Below are 22,018 nucleotides of genomic sequence, written 5' to 3'. Positions count from 1 at the left end.
CTAAGGAAGAGACTGAGTCGTCTTCCTCCTCCTCCTCCTCCTCCTCCTTCACACCATCCTGCCCAGATTTTACCTTGAGCACTCCTGCTCCATACAACCTATTAAAAAAAAAAAAAAAAAATTATTTTGCATTAATAGCTGGGGAGATGCACTGAGTGGCTGTAGGGACGGTAAACTTCAGGGACCGTGAGGATTCCCCACCACTCTCCGAGCAGTAGACGGTCGAATTGCGTCTCCGCCACGTGATGGACGCCGTGATTGAAGAGCTACGGCTCGCAGTGCTGGCTCCCTCCTCCAGTTTGGACCCGGCCGTTGGCGGAGCGGGCGGGAGCGGGGCCAGCCCTCGGCGGCGAGCGGCTCGTGTTGACCGATGCGGTCACGTCACGGGCACCTCCAGCCACGAACAGCTGCCAGGTGGGTATTAGAAGATGGGTTTTGCTAAGACGGGCTCTGACCAAGAGGTGGTTTCAGGTTTAAAGCTGTACTAGTAAGGCCAAGTGACAAATTTGGGTATTTTTGTGGGTTTCTATGAAATGCTGGGACATGCAGGGCAGAGATTTTCCTTTTAGGTAAGGGTTTTCTTTGCAGCCGTGCCGGGTATTGCTCACCCATCTGCTCTGCATGAATCAGCTCAAAGAGCTGCCATCATGAGACTGAACTGGAAACCGGTATTTCAGCACCCGCCTTGCTCAAGGGCCGTCACTGTGCTGCCAGGAGAGGCCCCAGCGGGATGTGAGGAGACCCACGTAACGGCGAGCAGGAGCGGGGACTCACACCCGCCGCCGTCTCACGCCTCGGGGTGCGAACGGACCGAGACCTCCCTCTGCTGCGTCCTCCCCGCCGCCCGCCCGCTGTTTCCAGCACAGCTGGGCGCGATCTCTGGATACTGGAGCAAAAGGTATCAGCTTGGACCCGGTTTGCAAAGTCGGTTCAGCAAATCCTGTCTTTCTAAACTTTTCCTTTCCCTTGCTCAAGTCCAGCCCCTCCTCCTCCATGTACTTTGCTCCGTAAGGGCTGGGCTCTGGCTGGGACATGGTCACTCTCCCTGCAGCACAGATCGGCTCTGATAATATTCCGTGTTTTGGTGTGCCTGTCTGGGATGTGGGGGCCGGGGGGTGGTTCGACCCTGGAGCCTCCTCCCATCATCCAAGCGTACAGCTCTGTGGGGCTTGGTGGGCTCCTCAGGGGGTTTGACATGAGTGTGGGGAGAGGTGGTGGTGGAAAAGCCAGCGAGGGACTGTTTTGGTGCTGAAGCGGCTCAATAATCTGGCGCGTTTGCTTCAGGGTAGGCACGAAGGTGTTTAATACACACCTTGGGGCATGCCTGGGACCTGGCTGTCAGGTTCTTCCACCTTCACAGACATCCACCCTGGTCCTTCCAGGGCTCACGCATGTTCTGTAGGTCCTGCTGCTCTGAACTCAGCACCCCAAACCAGCAGCTCAATGACCTTGACATTTGTCCCCCCACTTTCCTGTCCCTCCAGTGAGAGCCGCCGCTGCCCTGGCCCCATGGCAAGGGGATGATCAATCCGGTGGCCGACACTGAATCCATCTCTCTGGGAGAGGGAGGGGGATGAAATATTTGTGCTATGTGTGTGTGGCACAGCAGTGATGGAGAAAATGTTTTGAAGCTGTCGTGGGGCCCCCTGAGCCAAACAAATGGCGTCCAGGTCAATACATGAAGTTTGCGACCTCCTAAAAGACAAGGCAGGCTGCTGCCCGGGGAGGCTGTGCTCCCCCCCGCCTTGTGCTGCCATGCATGGAGCCAGACGCAGCGTTTGAGCTGGGATGGTGTCCAGGCAGGTCCCTGGGGAGCTGGAGCAGCTCCCAGCAGAGCCTGGTGTCACAGTGGCGTTTTCTCCAGAGGAACTGGTCTGGTGAAGCCCCCAGGGTGAGTGGGGTGCTGACGGCCTTGTGAGCAGCGTGGCCAGAGTCATCCTCGCACATGCCCGCTGTGGAGCTGGTGGGTCTCATGCTAAACCTGTGCTCCTGCCTGAGACTTCCTGAGGAAATACAGCTTTCACAACCACCCTGCCCTGCATGGGCAGCTGGAAGAGGGGCTTTTTGCAAGGACATGTAGTGACAGGACAAGGGGCAATGGCTTTAAACTGAACGAGGGGAGATTTCCATTGGAGATAAGGAAGAAGTTCTCCCCTATGAGAGTGGTGAGGCACTGGAACAGGTTGCCCAGAGAAGCTGTGGCTGCCCCATCCCTGGAAGTGTTCAAGGCCAGGTTGGATGAGGCTTTGAGCAACCTGGTGTAGGGGAAGGTGTCTCTGCCCATGGCAGGGGGATTGCAATGAGATGACCTTGAAGGTCCCTTCCAACCCAAACCATTCTATGGTCCTATGGTTCTAAGTCCCCTTTGCTCTTCCTAGGAGGATGAGGTTTGCCTTACGTCCTTCTAAGATGTCCCAAATGGATTGGGGAGGGGGTGCTGTGTGTTTCCCTCCTCCTCCTTCTTCCCAGGTACCATCGCTTTTTGGTGGGTGCACTCAAAGTCTGTGGAAGGAAAGATGTGGGGTTAGGGCAAAAATAACTGAAACGCCCCATAATAGACAAGGAAGGGAATGGATAGACATCGCCCCTGAGTATGGAATCACTGGTCCCAGGGCAGGCATCGCCCATGGGTCCCTGGGGGATGACCTGGCCAGGCAGCCCTGAGGAGGGGGAGCAGGACTGTCCCTGCTCTCGGTTCGAAACCACCGTCCTTTCCTCCGACTGTGCTTTTCCTGCGCACCTTGCGCAACGCCGGCAGCCTCCACCGCTTTTGCAGAGTCATTTGGCCCCGTGTTTAAAAGGAGAAGTGCGGGAAGGACGTGTCGAAATCAATTTTTTTACTATTTGCCCATTTCCAGCCGAGAGACTGAGATAAGGGCGAGGGCAGGCTGCGGCTCAGGATTAGCAAGCCAAGAGGTAGGGAGATAAACTGCTGTTAATGCTTGTGGGGGGTCCTTTCATTCCAGGTTTTTCTTTAAAGGGAATATACCTTTATACCCTTTGTATTATATATACCTTATGCTTAGGAATATACCCTTTAAAGAGAGTAACAATGCTTGTTCTTTGGAGATCTGTTTTCCCTACAAGACCTATAACCCTGTGGACCTCACTTATGCCAGTGGGGATAAGTGTAACTCCCCAAGGATCATGGCCCTATAGCCCGTAAGGAAAAGGGTTTTCCTTTCGAATAAGTTGTTTTTAAGAGGAATGGAAGAGTTCATTCTTTATTATGTTCACTCATAGTTATTTTTGGGGGCAGATTGATGTTGTGGGGAGGGAGGGCTGTTTTTGGAAACATTGACGCTTTCCCTTTGGAACACAAAGTCCCTTTCGGGGTGTCTGGGATGTTTTGTGAGGTCCTGGCTAGTTGTCCTGCAAGGTTTGGAGCATGGAGTTTATTGGGATTGCGTCTACTCACTGGGAGTCTGTGCTCCTTCTGAAGCTGCTTTATGGGGCTTTTCTTATTATTTCCTGGACAAGGATTAATTTGAGGTACAAATATGATGAGATATGTGAGTTCAGTGATTTTTGCCACTGGTATTTTGTGGAGCAGGTGGCTACTGGTAAAACCCAGTAGGGTTTTTTCCCCAGGGGGGAAAAAAAAGGGTATTTGCTGCTCTTGGAAGAGGATCACCAAATGACTCTCCTCTTGCACATGCAGAGGTTCAGAACCGTGCGAGTCCTGCGCAGAGACCTCCATAAGGACCACGCTGGCCTCTGCCGGGGCACGGCTGCTGCCCACTCTGCTGGGCTGTGCCTCCAGCCTTTCCAGCTGCTGTTGCAAACCAGCCCTGAGCAATGCAGTGACCAGCTGGCGATCTTTTGCAGAAAGTGCTTTTTAACAGACACTTTCATACTGAAACTGAAGTTTTCCTCTCTAAAAGCTGCAAAACCGCAGCGCAGCCACCAGCTCCTGGCTGGAGAATATTTGCCTGATGCTTAAGTGATATTTATGATGGCAGTGGATTTTATTTCTTCAGCCTTACAAGGAGAAGGGAGGTGGTTTTGAGGTTTAACTAAATTCTCACCGGTTGTTCTCTCTGTGCTGGTTGAGGTCAGAGACGTTTCTTTGACCTTTGCTATTTTTTGTTGGCAAGAAGTAGGGAAAGGTGTGAGCAGCTCAGAGATGCTGTGTCCGCATCCCACCTTTATCTCTGTGGTTGGTCTTTGCTAGGCCAGATTTTTCTTATGCAGTCAAAGCTAAAAGCAAAGACAACAGCAATAATTTTCAAATGCCATAGTGCACTTTACCTCCCACTGACAACATTTTACAGTGGAACTGCACTGATGCCCTGGATCAATAAGCAGCATTTGTGCCAAGAGAGAGGGATGCAGAGTAGAAATCAAACCCCTTCGCCATGTCCCCCCTCCATCAGCGAGGGACGAGATGCTTTTAATTGTTTGCCCAAGGTGAAGCAAATGCTAGGCTGGATAAAGACAGGGCTGGGTAAGGACCTCCAAGCATCGCTGCCAGCAAAGGGGACACGGGTCGGGGGCAAGAAGGTGACTCCAGCACCAAACCGCCGCTGGCAGCCCTTTTTCCATCTCCTGGTCCCCCAGCTTCAGGGATCCCCTTTCACCAATGTAACCCGTGCTAACAGGGTTTCAAGGCAAAGGGAAGTTATGTCTCTCCTAAAGTAGCTAAAATGGTGCAACGGGCCTTAATTAAGATGATTGTAAGGATGAAAGGGACTGGCTACCTGCCTCCCCCCGACCCTCTCGGAGCGATGCTGCTGCCAGCGTCCTCCTGCACCTCTTTGCAGTCCTGGTTCGAGGGAGCGTGTGTACCTCCAGCAGGTACCTCCACACTGTTGGAGTCATCTCCACAATGTTTCTCTATATCTTCAGAATAGTTAAAGGGACAAACTTTCCAGTGCAGTTTCCATGGTCATGGTTTCCTGTTTGGATTAAGCAGAAATTCCTGGCAGGATACACGGCACCGCTGAACCCGATGTGGATCCGCTGTCCCCCACGTTGCATCTGAAGCATCTTCCTTAGGGCTGCCAGGAGTGCCTGGGGTCAGAAACAGGAAGGATGGAAAGCCAAAAATTCCCCTCGATGGAGAGTGCAGCACCAGCTCTACCAGCCCATGGCACTCAGCCACCGCCGCAGTGGTGCGCGAGTGCCGGGCGCAGGCGGGTGTCCCTCCCCGGGCGGTGGGTCCGTCCATGGAGCTGCGAACGCCCGAGCAGCTCAGCAGCCCCCCTGAGCCCGGCTCTGGGCTGTGGGTGTAAGTCGTTAGACAGCCAGGAGCAAACCAGCTCCTCCTTTGGGCATCTCCTGCACCTTCCTGGCACCCACCCGCGCCTCCCCCCGCTTCGATAGGGATCTCCAAGGGGAGGGTGCTGCGGCCTGTCCATGACAGGCGACCGCTTGCGAGTTGCGATCAGATAAAGTGTTTACAGGAACGAACGCTGACAGTAAAGCACAAGGTTTTTAACTCTGTTTCCTGCTGCTTTTTTTCTCAGTAATCAGCTCTGCCAGGACAGCCCGCCCAGGACAATGCCCATGTGCCCTTTCCCAGTGCCACTCCCGGCACGTGCACTAACTGCATCAGTTCTCAGCCCAACCTTGGCCAACTCACCCGAGTGCCACAGGGATTTCCCACCCAGCTTCGGCACCAGGTTTCAAATCCTCTCCATCCCTCGGGGCTGAAGACGACTTCTGCTTTCTGCAGGGTGCCCGTCTGTGATCGCAGGGCACAATGGATCCCAAACACACACCGGCGCCTAGATCCCCCACCCATCCTCCCCACCACCCCCTTTCCCTGATGGGCTTTGCCTACTCAGGACTGTTTCTGTCCACTTGCTCCCAATTCCTCGCTCATAAATAACAGCAGGGACTAGATGTGACACCTTCCCTTTGCCCCGTCTCGTCTGTGCCATGAAGTCCCCGTTGCCGAGGGGCTGCCCGTGCAGGATGGGGTGGTGGGAAGCGGGGCCGGGGCGCCTGCGCTGCTCTCGAAGGAGGCCTGTGCGCGTTTCCGCTTGTTAAAATGGCCGTGGCGAGATAAGGGCTGTGGTTTCCTCCAAGCAGGCGGGCAAGGGGCAGAGGCAGCAGCGGCAGCCAGAGCTGCAGCCGCTCCCCTGCCTGGTGCTGAGCCTCCCCCCGAGATGGATGCCCGCGGCGGGACCCCCGTGGGGACCCTCCCCGGGGAGGAGAGCCCCGAGGTAGGTGGCCTTGACGCCACGGGACTGGGGAGCAGGTTTGGGTGCCATGGCCCCAGGGAGGGGGTCGGGGCGGGTGTGCCTGAGGGTCCACGGGGTGCAGAGCTGGGTGCTGAGGCTGTAAAAGGGGAATGAGAGAAACACGGACGAGTCCCTGTCCTGACTGGGATGCTTTGTAAGGGTGAGCAAGGAGTGGGCGTGGGGATGCAGGAGGGGACCGTACCCAAGCAGACCTGTCCCCAAGGGCTGTGGGACGTGAAGGCAGCTGCAGCAATGCACCAGCACAGGGGGTCCCCTCATAGCTCAGTTAGAGCCTCCCGGCCCCTCGGGGCTCCCCGCTGCCAGCAGAGCCCCCAAAGCCCTGCTCTTGGCCAACCCAACCCAACCGACTTCCTCAGCCATGGCCGGACGGATGATATCCCTGTGGCTGTCCCCATGGAGATGGGACCTGCAGCTCTGCATGGCTCTGCCCAGCACTGCTGGGAGCATGGGGACACAATCGCCTGTGCTGGAGTCCCGGGATGATCCATCCTGGTGGTGTGTGTCCCCAGGGACTTGTCCTCTCTCCTAAGTGTCACCATCCCTGCAGTCACGCTGGCCCCCCACGCTGGTGACGCTGCCACAGCTAATGGGAGGGCGATGCTGGCAGCTGTATCCAGTCCTGGATTTAAGCACCTGGATTTGAGCTGGGCTCTTGGTGTGGGGATTAACAGCAGTAAACACATCCTGGGGGCTCAGCTCAGCTTTAGCTTAACCGGTCCCGTGTGCATATGGGCGAGCACAAGGCAGATCCGGCAGCCACCGTCCCCTATGGCAGAAGGGAGGAACAGAGAGCAGCCCGCCCCCCTCCAAAAAAAACCAACAGCGATTCCTCCTCGTGCTGTCCCACACGGCCCTGCCGCAGGGCAAGGAGCAGATGATTCTGCTTTGCTGATAAGTGACATCAGAGGAAAAAGTCCTTTTTCTCACCCTTGTTCTTGCGGCCCTGCCGTGGGGCTGCCAGTGGGGGGGGTGGGCAGAAGGATTCGGGATGGTGCTCTGCATGCTGTGCCCCGGTGCAGCCAGGACAGTGCTGGGAGTGGGGGAAGGTGGAGGATCCCACTGGCAGAGGCAGGCAGGGGCAGGCAGGGACCCTCCTGGGTGCAACGGGTCCCCCGTTCACAGGGGCTGCTGAGCCACCGCAGCCCCAGGCCCCCTCCAGCCCCCAGCACCCACCAGATGTTAAAAGGAAGGAGATGGAGACAGGTGGGAGAGAAGCAGCTCAAGGGTTAAACTCGACGGGGGTGGAAGAGTTGAGTTTAGTCCAGATGGCCAGGAGATTAGGGCAGCCCTAGATTTGCCATAAGCAAATGTTAATGTTCCAGCTCGGGGTTGTGGAGTTTTTTCCTATTAGGAGGATCCTAAGGTCATTGCAGGGCCTGGGCTGACCCACAGGTAGGGCTGGTCTGTCTGTCCGTCCCTGCCAGCCTGGCTGAGCAGGGAGCTGGGGCCGTGCTCAGCGTACGCCCCTCAGCACAGAAAGGGCCAAACTAATTTCAAAAAATATCTATTAATTGTTTTGGCGTTGTCACGTTGAGTTCCCAAGAGGCTCCAGCACCGGGAGCTGTCAGGATGGCGCAGGGACACGGGTCCTCTTCCCTCTGGCTGCGTCACCCAGCATGTGGTGGTGGCAAAGTCACCATCACCCTCCCAGGCGCCGTGGCAGGAACATGTTGCTCAGCCGTGGTGGTGGCCGAATCCAGCCCGTGGTTACGGGAGCAGATGCAGGATGGACTCAGCCTTTACAGTGCGGGGGGAACAGGGAGTGAGGACAGGCTGAGACCTGGGATTTGCCAGGGAAAAGGGTATTTTTAGCAGAGGTGGTTTGATTTCCTGGCTGCAGCTGTACGGAGCTGGGATGAGCAGGAGGTGACTTTTGAGGAAGGGGATGATGGGGCTGCATGGGCAGTGGGATCCCCTGGGACCGAGCACTGTAGGAGCCGGGCTGTGCCTCAGCACGTGGCGCTGGTTTAATTTAATCGTGTTTTGGAAAGTAACTGCTGTTGCTGGTTGTCCTTCGAGTGGGGACCGGACCTCCAGCTCAACACTGAGCGATGCACCATCACAGCAGCACTCGTGCTGCCTTCTGGCAGGGGAGACTCAAGTCACGAATCCCCGTGGCTTTGATGTCTCCTTGCCCACATCTGACCCGACTGTCCTGCAGATCCTCTGCGCTTTGGCCACTTGCCCTGTCCCTTGGTGCTCTGCAGCCCGGACCTGGCCAGACCAGCGAGCAGCTCTGTGGGGCGAGAGGCGGGTGGTTGGCTTTTAAACCCCCCTATGGGTCACCCCAAATTGCTGTTGCCATCCCCATCACCCCCTCCTCCATTAACGGGGCTTGACGGTGAAGGCCCTGTGCTACCTCGCTGATGGGTGATGGAGGAAGCGGTCCCTCGGCCATGGGGCGTCTGTGGGGTGTCACAGCGTCCTTTGGGGCATCCCGGCCCAGCCCTGCCGTGGTTTCCTCCTAAAACCACCCTCGATCACACAACCTGACGGGAACCCTCTTTGCCTCTCTTCTTTCTCTAGATGGATCTGTCCCACCGGTTCTCCAAGCGAGAGGTACGAGCATGACCCCTCCATGGCTCTCTTTGTGGCACCAGAGGGAGTGGCAGAGCTGCCAGGGCTTGGGGCTCAGCTCCTGGAGATGCTCCCCAGGGACAGCTGGTGGTGGCCTGGCAGGGCTGGATGTTGGGGCGGGGGTGGCAGGGACAGGAGAGAAGCTGGGGGCGGGGGGAGTCTGGTGGGAAGGGACACCCTGCTGACCCCGGGGGGGTCACGGAGCCAAGTCCATGCTGGCCCGGCCCCTGGCGAGGTGCTGGCATTGGCAGCTGGCCCTGCTCTACGAGGAGGTCCTCTACACCATCCTGCACCGCCTGGGCAAGCCCGAGCACCACCACGTCGCCGACGCCCAGGAGCTCTACACCTACGTGCAAAAGGTGGGCTCCCCGCCTGCTCCACGGGGTCCCCGAAACCCGTCCCCTGACGTGTCCTCCGTCGCGGCTAAAGGAGGTGGGGAGTGCTCGAAGGAGGCTGGGGTGGAAATGGGGAGAAATAGTTATCTCGAGCTCGGGCTGGTGGGAAGAAGGCTCCTCCTCAAGAGCTTCCAGCTGGTTCTCAGCCCTTCTGCTGGGCTCTTTGCTCCTCTCCTCTCCCCTCGAGCTGCGGCTGGCTCCTGGGGAGTGGAGGGGAGGCCCTTGCTGCTCTCCAGCCACCCTTCACAAGCCCTGGTACCTACAACAGGCTTTCGGCGTGGACGCGGAGGAGCACAGCGTCATCCTGCAGCGGGTCAAGGAACTGGAGGTACGGCAGCAAGGCGGCGTCTCCCCGGTGTGCTGCTGCTGCCCAGGAGGGTCCCCACACCGGGGTGGTGCCGGGGGGGCTGCGGTGCCTCGCAGCCCCTCTGTTTGGGCTTTGGGGTACAGGGGATGTGTTGGAAATGTTGCTCAGGAGCTGTTTGTTGGCCTGAGCAGCAGCCGGCAACGAAATACTTCTCGAACCCCATCCTTCCTTATGGGGTCAGAGACGTCACATTAAGCATTTATTAATTTTTTTTCTTTCTTCTAGAGACCAATTTTTTGCCTGAAAGCAACCGTGAAGGAAGCCAAGGGGATTCTGGGGAAAGACGTCAGCGGTAAGTGGAGATGGGTGGGTATCCCGGTCGGAGAGGGGACAACTGCTGCTCCCGACAGGGACTTGCACGCCTCCGCTCTCGCAGGGTTCAGTGACCCGTACTGCCTGCTGGGCATCGAGGCCAAGAGCCGGGAACCAGCCCACCCCGACCACAAGAAGCGGATGAAGGCCGTGGTCAAAGACCTCATCCCTGAAGACCAAATCCATCGCACACAAGTCATAAGCCAGACCCTCAACCCGGTGTGGGATGAGACGTTCATCCTGTAATATGCCACCCCTTGGCTTTGCTTGTTGGAGGGGTGCCCAGGGCTCACGGGGGTGGATGGGGGGGGTTCACTGCTCGGCCCAACCCAGAGCTGGGGCTCTGCTCTGGCAATGCCCCCTGGGTCTTGCCATGCTTCTGTTCTGACCCATTCAGCAGGTCCAGGGAGGTGAAAAACAAAAGCGTGGCAAAAATCCCTCCCTCGGGGCTCCCCCACCGCTTCCCCACGCTGTGCAGGGGGTTTGGGCTGTCCCCAGGGAGGGACCACCCACCTTTCCGCCCCGGCTGTCCTGCCCATTCGCGGCCAGTCCCTCGGGCGCTGCTCCAGTAACGGCGTCCCGCTGGTGCCTTGCAGGGAGTTTGAAGACGTGGAGACGGCCAGCTTCCACCTGGACATGTGGTGAGCGACAGCACCCCTGGCCAGCGACCCCAACCCCCGGCCCTGAGCGGGGTCCTGCCTCCTGGGAGGGTCCCTGGGGTGGTCCTTCAACGTGCACCCTTTAAAAAGCCCCGGAAACTGACTGGGGACCCCTTTCCCCACTGCTTTCTGCGGGAGCAGTGCACAGTGCAGGATGCGACCGGTGTGAGCAGAGCGAGCCCAGGCTGGCTTTGCCTCTGTTATTTATGGCAAAAAGAGCCATGTGCTTGTGGATTTTGGCTGGACAGATGGTTTTAGGGGTGGCCTCAGTCCCAACATGTTTTCCCTCCTTCTCTGCTGCCCTTGCGGCTCCCTGGGCTATTTTGCCATCACCTGAATTTCCTCCTTTCTCCCCCGCGGTGGGTTTCACCGCGCGCAGGGACTCGGACATGGTAGAGTCCGTGCGGCACAAGCTGGGGGAGCTGACGGACCTCCACGGCCTCAAACGGTAGGTGCTGGCATGGCCCCAATGACTGCTGAGGAAAGAGGGGCTGGAAAATGCTAATTTGCCTGCTGGATTTTAAAAATTGCCTTTGGAAGGAGGGAGGGAGGAAGGGAGAGCGGGCAGCAGGTCTGTGTTGCCCTTCTTCACTCCGACCATGGCTGGGTCATGGCTGGAGGAAACTTCCTCACCTCCGCCTTCACGCTTTCAGGATCTTTAAAGATGCTCGCAAAGACAAAGGGCAGGATGATTTCCTGGGGAACGTGGTCCTTCGCCTGAAGGTGAGTGCCACGGTGCCCCCATCTCCTCCAAGTGACTCCCCAGGCACTGGTTAAATCTCACGGGCTCCGGGCAGGACCCCAGCCCCGTGGCAGCACCGAGCTCACCCAGGATCCCTGCTCAGAGCTGTGAATTAGTGCCACGGACTCCAGCTCGGTGGCAGGTGCTCCGGGCAGTCCAACACACTCACTTGGTGGTCAAACATCTCTTTTTTTAATCAAATATTATGGTTACTCAATACAGCATGTTCCTGCCCCGTTAACGCAGCGGGACCTGGTCCCTGAGCGGGATCCTTCACCCCTGAAGGCTGCCCAGGGCTTCGCCCTTGTCTCTGTGCATGCAGGACCTGCACTGCTGCGACGACCAGTGGTACCAGCTGGAGCCACGGACAGAGACGTACCCCAACCGGGGACAGTGTCACCTGCAGTTTCTGCTGACTCACAAGAAGGTGGGAGTGGGTGGCCAAGGGGGTCCCTTTCCATTGCCTTGGCAGGACAGGATAGCTGCCCGTCTCCTCACAGATCCCTGCTCCAGAACCAGAGGTGCCAGCACCAGGGTTTGCACGTGCTGGAAACCTGCTTGACCCTCTGCTGAACTCCACACCAGCATGGGGGGCCCTCACCCCTGCTGCACCTGCACCCCTTGGCGTGGCTTCAGACAGGGCTGGCTGAACCCACGCTTTTTGGGTTCCTGGGTCCCTCCTCACTGGTTGTGTTCAGGCAAGTTACGGTTGTTTCTTCTCTGCTTCGCCTCTTTTCAGAGGGCCACCAATAGCAGCCGGACACAGCCGAGCTACACCGTCCATCGCCACCTCCTGCAGCAGCTGGTGTTTTACGAGATCCTTCAGCACCAGGTACCGAGGGGCAGAAGCAGCTCTCCAGCAGCCGGGCTGGGCTGGGGGCTTCCTTTGGAGCCCACCACGCCTGAAATGTTGCTGCGGCGTGATGGGGAGGAGGGTGGTGGTGATGACTGCCCACATCTGGCCCCCTTGCAGGGCACCCATTTCCCCTGCTGTCATAAAATCACACCCCTGCCCAGTGCCTGTGCCCCTCCATGCTCAGCCCAGCTTGCTCCAGGATGCATCACCCTCCTTTCGTGTCCTCGCAGGCCGGCAGCATCACCTGGGACGGGGAGCTGAGCAGGCATGCCAGCACCGTGCTGTACCTGCACGCCACACAGAAGGACCTCTCCGACTTCCACCAGGTCATGGCGTGAGTACTCTATGCCTGGGGAACCACGACACGGTATTGGGGGGTGGGGGTCAAGTGCCTTCCCCGCGGCCGTCTGACCGTGGCCGGTCTCTCCCACGAGCTCGTGGCCGGTCTCTCCCACAAGCTCAGCGTGGCTGGTGTTGTCCCCTGCCCCACTCAGCACCAGGACACCCAAGTCCTGCCCCTGCCATCCCAAGTGTGGCCATGGGTGAGACACTCCCACGCTGGTCCCTGGGTGCCCTCCCCTGTCCCCAGGGGCTCAGCCCAGCCTCCCCCTCCTCTCCAGGCAGTGGCTGGCGTACAGCAAGCTCTACCAGAGCCTCGAGTTCAACAGTAGCTGCCTGCTCCACCAGATCACCAGCATCGAGTACCAGTGGGTGCAGGAGCGCCTGAGGCCAGAGCAGGTGAGGGGGCTCCAGCACCACGTAGTGGGCAGAGACTGGGGAAACATCTCATGCATCCAACCCGGAGCCTCCTCCCGGCTCCTGGGGCCGTTTCCCTCCCGGTACTCCAGGAAGGGCAGGAGCTTGTGGGGTACAGGGGTGCCAGGGTGGCTGCAGGGTGTTTCTGGGGAGCAAGCAGCCACAGGGACCAGGACACCCCATGGGTCAGGGAGCCCCTTCACCCCGCAGCGTTGCTCCCCCTCTCCGCAGAGAAGCCTTTACCCTTTGCACTGACGTCCCTCTCCTCCATCGCTGCCATCGAGTCAATCACAACCCCCTGCAAATATTGAATATGACCCAATTCCTGCTCTTCCCTGCCTCATTTCCCAGAGCACTCCAGCACCCTGCTGGGACTCCGAATTTTTTCACGCATAGAAATGAGGCTGAAGCACAAAGCTCAGTTCAGCCCCTCCGCGGAGATGCTACCAGAGGCATCAGGGGTTTTTCCCGTCCCTGGAAAGGATCAGGGGCCACGGGCTCCCTCCACCACGGTGCCGTGGTCCTGCCGGCAGCTCTGGCTGCCGCTGAGGACGACCGCATGTGTTTCCTTCCTTGTGCCCAGAAAGCAGAGCTGGCCGAGTCCTTCCAGTCCTTGCTGATTTATGGGATCTCCCTCGTCCGGAGGTACCGCATCATTTTCCCCCTCTCTGTCCCAAGGTCCACGGAGAGGCTCCAGTCTCTGCTCCGGTGAGTCGAGCACCGGGGTCCTATGGCTTGGCCACCATGACGGAAAAGCCTGTACGCTTGACAAAAACCCGCGTGAGCCCTTTCTGCCCCCTTCTAGGCTGCTGTGACACTTGTCCTGTCCTGTCCCTCGTCCTGGGCTCCCCATGGGGGATGGACGTTGTTGGGAAGGACAAGGAACTGCTTGAGAGAGTCCAGCGCAGGGCCACAAAGATGATGAAGGGAGTGGAGCATCTCCCTTATGAGGAAAGGCTGAGGGAGCTGGGTCTCTTTAGCTTGGAGGAGACTGAGGGGGGACCTCATTAATGTTTATAAATATGTAAAGGGTGACTGTCATGAGGATGGAGCCAGGCTCTTCTCAGTGGCATCCAATGATAGGACAAGGGGAAATGGATATAAGCTGGAACATAGGAGGTTCCGCTTAAACATGAGGAAGAAGTTCTTCCCAGTAAGGGTAACAGAACACTGGAACAGGCTGCCCAGAGAGGTTGTGGAGTCTCCTTCTCTGGACATGTTCAAAACCCGCCTGGACGCGTTCTTGTGTGATCTGATCTAGGTGGTCCTGCTCCGGCAGGGGGATTGGACTAGATGATCCTTTGAGGACCCTTCCAATACCTGACATTCTGTGATTCTGTGAAGGGAAGATCTGTTTGGGTAGGGTCTCTGGGGAAAGAGCAGCTGTTTCTGCCCAGCTGGTGCCGGGTTTCACCAGTGGTTCTCACTTTGCAGGGTCCTGGTCCAGATGTGCAAAATGAAAGCGTTCCATGAGCTGTGCACGCTCAGCCCCGACCTCCCCCAGATGGTCTCCACAGCGCTCAAGGTACTGGAACTGGGGAGGGGTCTTGCCCTTCCCAGCCCTAGGGAGGTGCAACCCTGTGGCTCTCCCTTCCCCTCCATCCCCTGCCCAATGCCCACACCTCAGCAAAGCCACACGGACCACCATGGTGTGGGGGGAAATACCTACCCCTCTTCAACCTGGTGATCCCAGCCTATGATTCCCACCACATGGAGCCGGGTCCTGACCACTCCCAGGGGACAGGGAGAGTGAAGGGGTGACAGAGCTGGCTTTGCTCCTCCTGCTTCCCTGCTGTCACACCAGGACTCCTCTCTTGCAGTCAGGCACGACAGAGTGGTTTCACATGAAGAAGCAGCACCTCAAGCCCATGGTGAAGGTCAGTTCCCATCTCTGACTCTGACGTTATAGGAATCAATTTGCTGGACTTGGGGTGGGAGGCCCGAGGTGGTGGGAAGACAAGGCTGAGATAAGACTTCTCCAGTTTTCTGATACAGTTAAGGCATTTGGGTTTCCAGCTTAAAACACCATGAGCCATGTTACCTGCAGCTGCTGAGTTGCATTGAAGCTTAAGGCCTTGATGCGATGCTCAGGAGAACAGGAGGTGGTCCCCAGCCACGCAAGCACATGGTGACAATGGATGTTACTGACAACTTCTTGGTGCTCCTAACGTGGATCTAATAATAGATTACTGCCCCACAAAAACAAATCATAGAAATAAATCAGATCAAAACGGAGCCCAGGTCATCTCAAAATCACTGAGCATCCAAAATGAGCTGTTCCTTCCTTTGCAGACCATGGAGGAGAATGGTAAAGCCTTGTCCAGACTGCTTGTGGAGGTGATAGGAGATCTTCAGCAGTGCCAGAAAATCTGGAATAAATTCTTCATGAAGTAGGTTTTGGACCTTGATCTCTCCTCATTCACCTTCCCTGGGCCTAGAGCAACAGGGCGCTTTGGTGCCTCATTCCTTAACTCTTGGGATCCAGCAGAGCCCCTGTGGTCCAATCTCTGCCTCTTAGAGCTGTGTTGTCCTCAGCCTTATGATGAGGTCGTGGCCTGGGAGGGCTTGCTATCAGGGTCCTGACTCCCTGTTCCTCTCTTGCAGCGCCTTGAAGTTGGATATCTTCTCCATCGCCTACCTGGAGCTGGAGAGCCTGGTGAGCAAGCCCGGGCTGCTCTGCACTGGTGGGACTAATGTCTGAAGCCAGGCTGAGATTTTTGGCCACCCTTCAGGTGTCAAGTGGTTGTTGCAAGCCTGGAAAGTGAGCAAGCCATGGAAACTGTCTGTCTTTCCCTGTATGCCCATAAAGTGGCTGTCATCTGTTGACTTGACCCAATGAATCTCCTGAAATGCCACCCAAAAGGAAGAGGAATCCCCTCAGCTGACCCTTACCCTGTGGCTGCAGAGCCCCCCCAGCAGACCAAGCCGTCCCAGCCAGACCCTCGCTGACAGCTGTCCCTCCTTCCCTTGGTCACCGCCAGGTCGCAGAGCACGTCCAGGAGCAGCTGCGCGAGGTCGACAGCAGCATGTCCAAGCCCACGGCTGAGAGCCTTTTCCAGCTCTACCTGAACCTGCAGGAGCTCTACCGGATGAAGGACTTCCTCCCAAAGAGGTACCGACCCGGAGAGAGGGGAGATGCCAGACAGGGGAACGAGAGGTCAATTCAGAGGAACTCCAGACCCTTCCCATTCACCTCCATCACTAATTACACCCACGGCAGGCAGAGCAGGCTGTTGGTGTCTGGTGGTGATGTGAGCACCACCAGCGGGTTTCAGGCTCATCTCTGAGAGGCGCTGATGGAGACCTCAATTTCCAGACAAGTGGAGGTTTCTCCTTAGCGTGTTGCTACAGGCTGCCTCTGCCTTGAGGCAGAGTTTCTTGTCTGTGACAGCAAGGAGGGGTGATGGCCCCATGCCATCGCTGTGCAGTTGGAGAAGCTGATGCTCTCGTCCACAGGGATGGACCTCTGGCTCTGAGCAGTTTCCACCAGTGGTTCAAGGAAGCTGTGCCTCAGTGGCTGCAGAAGGCATACACCATCGCGCTGGAGAGGGCACAGAGAGCCGTCCAGATGGACCAGGTAACCCAGGGAGGGGAACATCTCCCTCTGTCCTTTGGGGACACTCCGACTCCCTCCATGCCTTGCTGCTGTGTCTGGCTCACAGTGTTGAGACCACCACGTAGGTGCTTCTTGCAGCCCAGGAGCAGGCTAGTTCTTCTCCCAAATGCATAACAAAGGATGTGGTCTCCTGAACCAGTTGATCCCACCCTGGCCCCACACCACATGCCCCTGCCCCTTCCCTTGCTGCTCTCTGGCAGCCTGAGCGAGCTGATGAGCCCATGCTTGGACCATTCTGAGGGCATCTCCTTCACTTATAACCTTTAGGAAGAGGGCAGGGAAGACAGTCACGGGGCCGTGAACTCCTTGACCCCCTTCTTCAGTATGGTCGAGCAGCACTGGGTTAGGGTACGATGGGGCACAGCCTGATGTGGGGAGCTCAGGACACTCCATCCATCCTCATCTCCACTCTCCAAAGTGACTGGGTGATGACATTGGGATGTATGGAGCTGGTGATGGGTCAGAGTGCACCAAAGTAAAGGAGCAGCTCTCCTGTCTGGGATGGCTCCTTTCCGTACAAGCCAAGTCGCATTTGCTTTCTCCACCCTCCCAGCTGACACCCTTTGGGGAGCACAACAAGCACAGCACGTCCACCGTCGACCTGTCCACCTGCTACGCCCAGATCGTGAAGACCTGGCAGCAGCTCAACTGGCCGGACCCTGAGGAAGCCTTTATGATCATGGTGAAGCTCGTGGAGGTTTGTACACCGGGCCCTGCCATCGGATGCCATGTTCATGAGAAGCAGCTGGAGTTTCCTCTCCTGCTCTTGGAGCCATCTCTCCATGAATAAGGAGAATGGCCATGAGGAGAATCTCCATGAATGGCCTCCATGAGGCCAGCGTCTCATGCTGATGTGGTGGGGTCACCTGGCACCACAGTGGCCCCCGTGCTGCCCTGCTGAGTCCCGTTGGCTTCTCCTCTCTCCTGCAGGACATGTGCAAAATCGCCCTGATGTACTGCCGGCTCATCAAGGAGAGGGCTGAGGCTCTGTCGCTGAGCGAGCAGAACGAGGGCGAAGCAGCCAACAGGGTGGGTGTCAGGGCAGGGTCCACTGCTGAGGGAGAGGCAGGATTTGGCCATGGTTTTGGGGAAGAGAGGGAGATGAGCTGCTGAGCACCCAGCTGACGTCCCGAGCCTGGCTTTCATGGGGACCAGTTGACCCCTGAGTAGGGGGACTAGGGTGGGAATGAGGATGGGGATGGGGATGGGAATGGAGCTGGTGGGGATGTGGGACACGCTGAAGCAGACCCACCTCTCCCAGCTCTGCATCGTGGTGAACAACATCAAGCAGCTGCGACTGCTGATCCTGAAGCTGCCATCACAGCTGGACTGGGCCCAGCTGGAGCAGCGCACGGGGGCCATCATCGACCAGCAGCAGATCCAGCACACGCTGCACAACCAGCTGGACAGTGCTGTCTCCTGCCTGGACCATGAGGTCCGGGATGTGGTGCAAGCCCTGGCCACCAAGGTGACCACCTGCCACTGACCTGCCTTGTCCCCTGGCCCAAGGCGGAGAGGTTTCACCTAAGGGGTCCTGGAGCCCACAGTGCTCCTGGGATGGAGACAAGGTGGACCTGGGCACGAGGACGCTGGTGCAGAGGGCAAATGCCAAGTGCCTCTGTGCATTTCTCCCTGGCAGCTGGAAAAGGGCATTGCCAGGCACATCCAGGAGCTCTCATCTTCCAATGACACTCGGGAGCCTGAAGATGTAAGTACCAGGGCCATCTTTTTTGGGCAGCTGTGAATAACCCATACCTGCTTGGTGGAGGCCCCCATCACCCTTCCCCAACTCTCCTTGCCCCATGCCTGGGGCACAGGACACACCAGCGATGGGGCCCAGACCTCCTTATGCTTTGTTTGACACCCATGTCAGCAGCAGGACCAGAACGGGCACAGCCTGCGCGTGTCCTCGCTGCAGGAGGGAGCCCCTTGGGACCCTTCCCGGCCCTGCTGGCTCCAGCCAGCTGTGCTCTGACTCTCTGCCCACTGTGCCCTGCTGGGTACGACCCCCTCCGTGCCCTCCCCAACGCCCCTCTCCTCTCTCTGCAGTCCATCATCCCGCTCATGAAGTTCCTGGAGTCGGAGCTGCAGTATCTCAACGAGCATCTGGTCCAGGAGAACTTCAAAAGGTGCCCCGGACCCTGGGGGTGCACCACAGCAGGGGGAAGTGGTGTCACTGTTCCTTGGCAGGAACGTCCCCCCCAGCCCCACAAGGCTTGGGGACATCCTGCTTTGGGGCTGGCTGCCCAGCCCCATGGGATGAACCAGTTTTGAGGCTCATGAGGCTTTGCAAAGCCCCTTGGCTGAGGCCTGAAGCCCCCTGGACCCCCACTGACAGCCTTCCTCCCCCCACTAGCCTCCTCGCTCTCCTCTGGCATCACACCTTGGCCGTGCTGTCGGCGGCTGCGGGGCAGCAGGTTGCCACGACCCAGCGCTACAAGAAGCTGCATTGTGCCCTGAAGGTACTGGGGGGGTCGGGGAGGTGTGCCCAGCAGGGATGAGCGTTTGGGTGCCAGCTGACAGCGTCCTCCTCCCCAGAGCCTGGAGCTGTGCTTCCATGCCGAGGGCTGCGGGCTGCCGCTGGAGACCCTCCACTCCACAGCCTTCCTGGTACGGGGGGCTGGGGGGGGCCCAGGGTTTCCTTTGGGTGCTCTGCAGGGAGAGCATCCCCGGGCTGTGGACCTCTCCGTGTGCTTGACTGTCACTTCTCGTTCTCCCTGCAGTCGCTGGAGACCCACCTGGCCCTCTGCTCCGCCACCAGCCGCAAGCTCATCCAGAAATACTTCAGCAACAGGATCCAAGAGCAGGTGAGAGTCAGGAGGGTGACCCCAGCCCCTTCCTGCACCCCTCGCACATGTGAGGCTGCCCAGCACAGCCAGCCTGTGGGAACGCGGGATTTCCCCACCACCCTCCCAGTCCTGGGGCTATTGGGGCTAGTTCTGCTGCAGCGGTGGGCAAGAGGGGCTTCCATTGCATCCAAGAGGACGCCCATCGCCCCCCCAGTACCCTAAAACGGCCACTCAGCCCCCACCGGCCCCCGGGCATCCCCTCCATGAGTGTGCCAAATGGCAGTGCCCTTGTTTTTGTACCCCACTGCCCAGCTGGGCACCAGCTCGGAGAAGTACGGGGCCGTGACCATCAAAGCGCTTTACCGCCCTTCGGAGCAGAAACTCCGCGTGGAAGTGCTCAACGCCGTCAACCTCATCCCGCTGGACTCCAATGGTGGGTGGAGGTGGGCTCCCTGGGAGCCCATGGGTGGGCTGGTGAGTCCCGCTGCCCCCGGGACCCCCCGTCCTTGGTCCTCGATCCACCCCTGGGTAGTGCTCACAGTAACGGGGCTCTGTCTTGGTTTGCTTTTGCATCCAAGGAGGGGGATTTGGGGAAGAAGGGCGGTTATTGGGCTGGGCCAGGGTGGTCCAGTGGGCTGTGGCAGGACACTGCCCACATCCCGCTGCCTTCACGTTGCAGCACAAGCCAGCAGCCCCGGCTGGCGGCTGTTTTCCATTGTGCAAACTACAGATCAGACAAAAAAATATGCGGGGATGACAAGGTGCAGTGTCTCCTCTTGGCTGTCGTTTCGGGAGGTCTCCAGGAGAGGTCACTCCTATTGCAGGCACCCGTGGCTGATCCACGCGTGGGCAGGGCTGGGGATGCTCCAGTACCCTCCCAGGAGCGTGGGCTGGGGGTGGTGGTGGTGAGGGTCCCCTGGACAACCCCCCCCCACCAGTCACCCCGGTGTGTCCGGCTGCACCGGGGCAGAGTGGGGAGGGGGCTGATGTCTGCATCCCACCAGGCTCGAGTGACCCCTTTGTCCAGCTCACCCTGGAGCCCCGGCACGAGTTCCCCGAGGTGGTGGCTCGGACCACCCAGTGCAAGAGGAACGAGCTGCACCCTCTCTTCGATGAAGCCTTTGACTTGTACGTAGGGGCTGACACCCACTGGGCACCCCCCAATCCCCACAGCCCCCCCATGCTTCAACCGAGCTTCTGCGATGGAGAACTGGGTCCTGCCCTGGGATTTCACCCCCTGCACCCTGCTGGTGGCTCAGCCATGGTGTCCCACGGGGGGAGCTGGGGTAGAGGCACCCCCGAACACCTGGGTCCCGCAGGGGCTGTGCCAGGGTCTTGTGCTTTGAAGGGTTTGGGGTCATTGTGGTGGGGGTGGGTTGGCTTCCCATGGAGTGTCACCCTGGGGAAGCCTGTTTGGTCCCTGGAGGGAAGGTTGAATTTCGGGATGGAGGGGATGGGATGTGACAGTTCCCTGTGTCCCGTCTCCCCCACAGCTTGATCCCCCCTGAAAAATGCCGGCAGGAGGGGGCCTGCCTGCTGCTGACCGTGTTCGACTATGACACGCTGGGGGCCAACGACCTGGAGGGCGAAGCCTTCTTCCCCCTCTGCCACCTGCCTGGCCTCGACGCCGACGAGGACCAGGCTGATGCGGGACGGGTGCCCCAGACCCGACTCCCCCTCAGCCACCCCAAACCCAGCGGTACGTGGCTGAGCCCTGCCGAGCCCCCGCTGGTCCCGTGGGGTCGGGGGGGGGGGAGGGTCGCAGCAAGCGTTTCCCACCATCCCTCCCCTCCTCTCTGGCAGGAGATGAGATCCTTCGGCTGCTGGAGTCCAGGAAGGGGGACAAAGAGGCTCAGGCCTTCGTTAAGCTCCGCAAGCAACGAGCCAAGCAGTCCAAGGAGACGGCATGAGGGAGGTGGAGGAACAGGGTCCCGAAATGAGGGGGTCTGGCCAGTGGGACCCCGGGAGTTTTGCCGGTGCTGGAGCCATTGCCATCCACAGGGGCCAGGGGCACAGAGGGGGTCCCTTTGCCCCCCCACCACCTCCCAGTGCCCGTCTCACCCCCACCTTCAGGTGGCAATGCTCCCGTGTGGCTGGGGAGGGGGGCACACGGTATTTCAGGGGATTCCTTCGCCTGTCCGGACTAGCAACACTACACGGGGGGTGTCAAAGCGCGCGGCTGTCCCAGCCGTCCCCGTTAGCGTGTCCCTGCTGGTGCCGCACCGCCCGTCCCCATCCCCAACCCTCTGCTCTGCACCGCTGCGGCATGGCAACGTGAACGCAGCAGCGTTGATTTGGCGCGGGGACAACCCCCCCCTGGCCAATCTGCCTTTTTTTTCTTTTGTTTCTTGTGGATAAGCCTCTTATTTTAAATTAAAAGCAATAAAGCTGATGCGTGGGCTTAGTCTGTGTGTGACGGGTGCTTTGGGGCAACAGCCGAGGGCTTGGCCATGCTGAATCTCTGGATGGCTTCCTCCGCAGGGAATTGGGTAACGCTGTTTGGAGTTACGGGATGTTGCAGAAAATCTCACCTACACAGAGGTATAAATCAAAGGGCTGGGAAAGCTGCCGCTGCCCAGTGGTGCTGGGGGCAGGCAGGGCTGAGCACGAGCACAGCGAGTGCCCAGCGACCTGCCCACGGAGCCAACGGAGCTGGGGTCTGGCCTGGGAAGGAGCCTGATGAGGTATGTAAAGCTCAGGTCTGGCTCAGGCTCGGCAAAAGGCTTCTAGGATAGGCTGG

At 58.6% G+C, this 22,018-nt stretch overlaps 1 protein-coding gene across 1 annotated transcript; it reads left to right on the top strand.

The window, feature by feature from the left end:
* Positions 1-6,113: 6,113 nt before the first annotated feature.
* On the top strand, positions 6,114-21,416 carry UNC13D (unc-13 homolog D). The gene is made up of 32 exons (XM_086623962.1): positions 6,114-6,170; positions 8,736-8,768; positions 9,038-9,145; positions 9,450-9,509; positions 9,774-9,840; positions 9,925-10,102; positions 10,457-10,501; positions 10,899-10,967; positions 11,173-11,242; positions 11,584-11,688; positions 12,001-12,093; positions 12,348-12,451; positions 12,738-12,855; positions 13,457-13,581; positions 14,308-14,398; positions 14,694-14,750; positions 15,166-15,263; positions 15,478-15,529; positions 15,855-15,985; positions 16,330-16,450; positions 17,043-17,186; positions 17,420-17,518; positions 17,751-17,957; positions 18,129-18,197; positions 18,539-18,618; positions 18,846-18,951; positions 19,028-19,099; positions 19,213-19,296; positions 19,591-19,711; positions 20,283-20,406; positions 20,772-20,977; positions 21,082-21,416. The coding sequence occupies exons 1-32, from the start codon at positions 6,114-6,116 to the stop codon at positions 21,186-21,188; spliced, it is 3,201 nt and encodes a 1,066-aa protein (XP_086480088.1). The 3' UTR covers positions 21,189-21,416.
* The last annotated feature ends 602 nt before the right edge of the window (positions 21,417-22,018 follow it).

This window comes from Tauraco erythrolophus, chromosome 20 (assembly GCF_009769465.1).
Source record: "Tauraco erythrolophus isolate bTauEry1 chromosome 20, bTauEry1.pri, whole genome shotgun sequence".
NCBI lineage: Eukaryota > Metazoa > Chordata > Aves > Musophagiformes > Musophagidae > Tauraco > Tauraco erythrolophus.
This window is presented reverse-complemented; position numbering and strand designations above follow the sequence as displayed.

Coding starts and splice junctions, on each gene's coding strand:
- UNC13D (XM_086623962.1), top strand. CDS start 6,114: ATGGATGCCCGCGGCGGGACCCCCGTGGGGACCCTCCCCGGGGAGGAG. Junction 14,751..15,165: donor ACCTCAAGCCCATGGTGAAG/GTCAGTTCCCAT, acceptor CTTCCTTTGCAG/ACCATGGAGGAGAATGGTAA. Junction 16,451..17,042: donor GAGCCGTCCAGATGGACCAG/GTAACCCAGGGA, acceptor CCACCCTCCCAG/CTGACACCCTTTGGGGAGCA.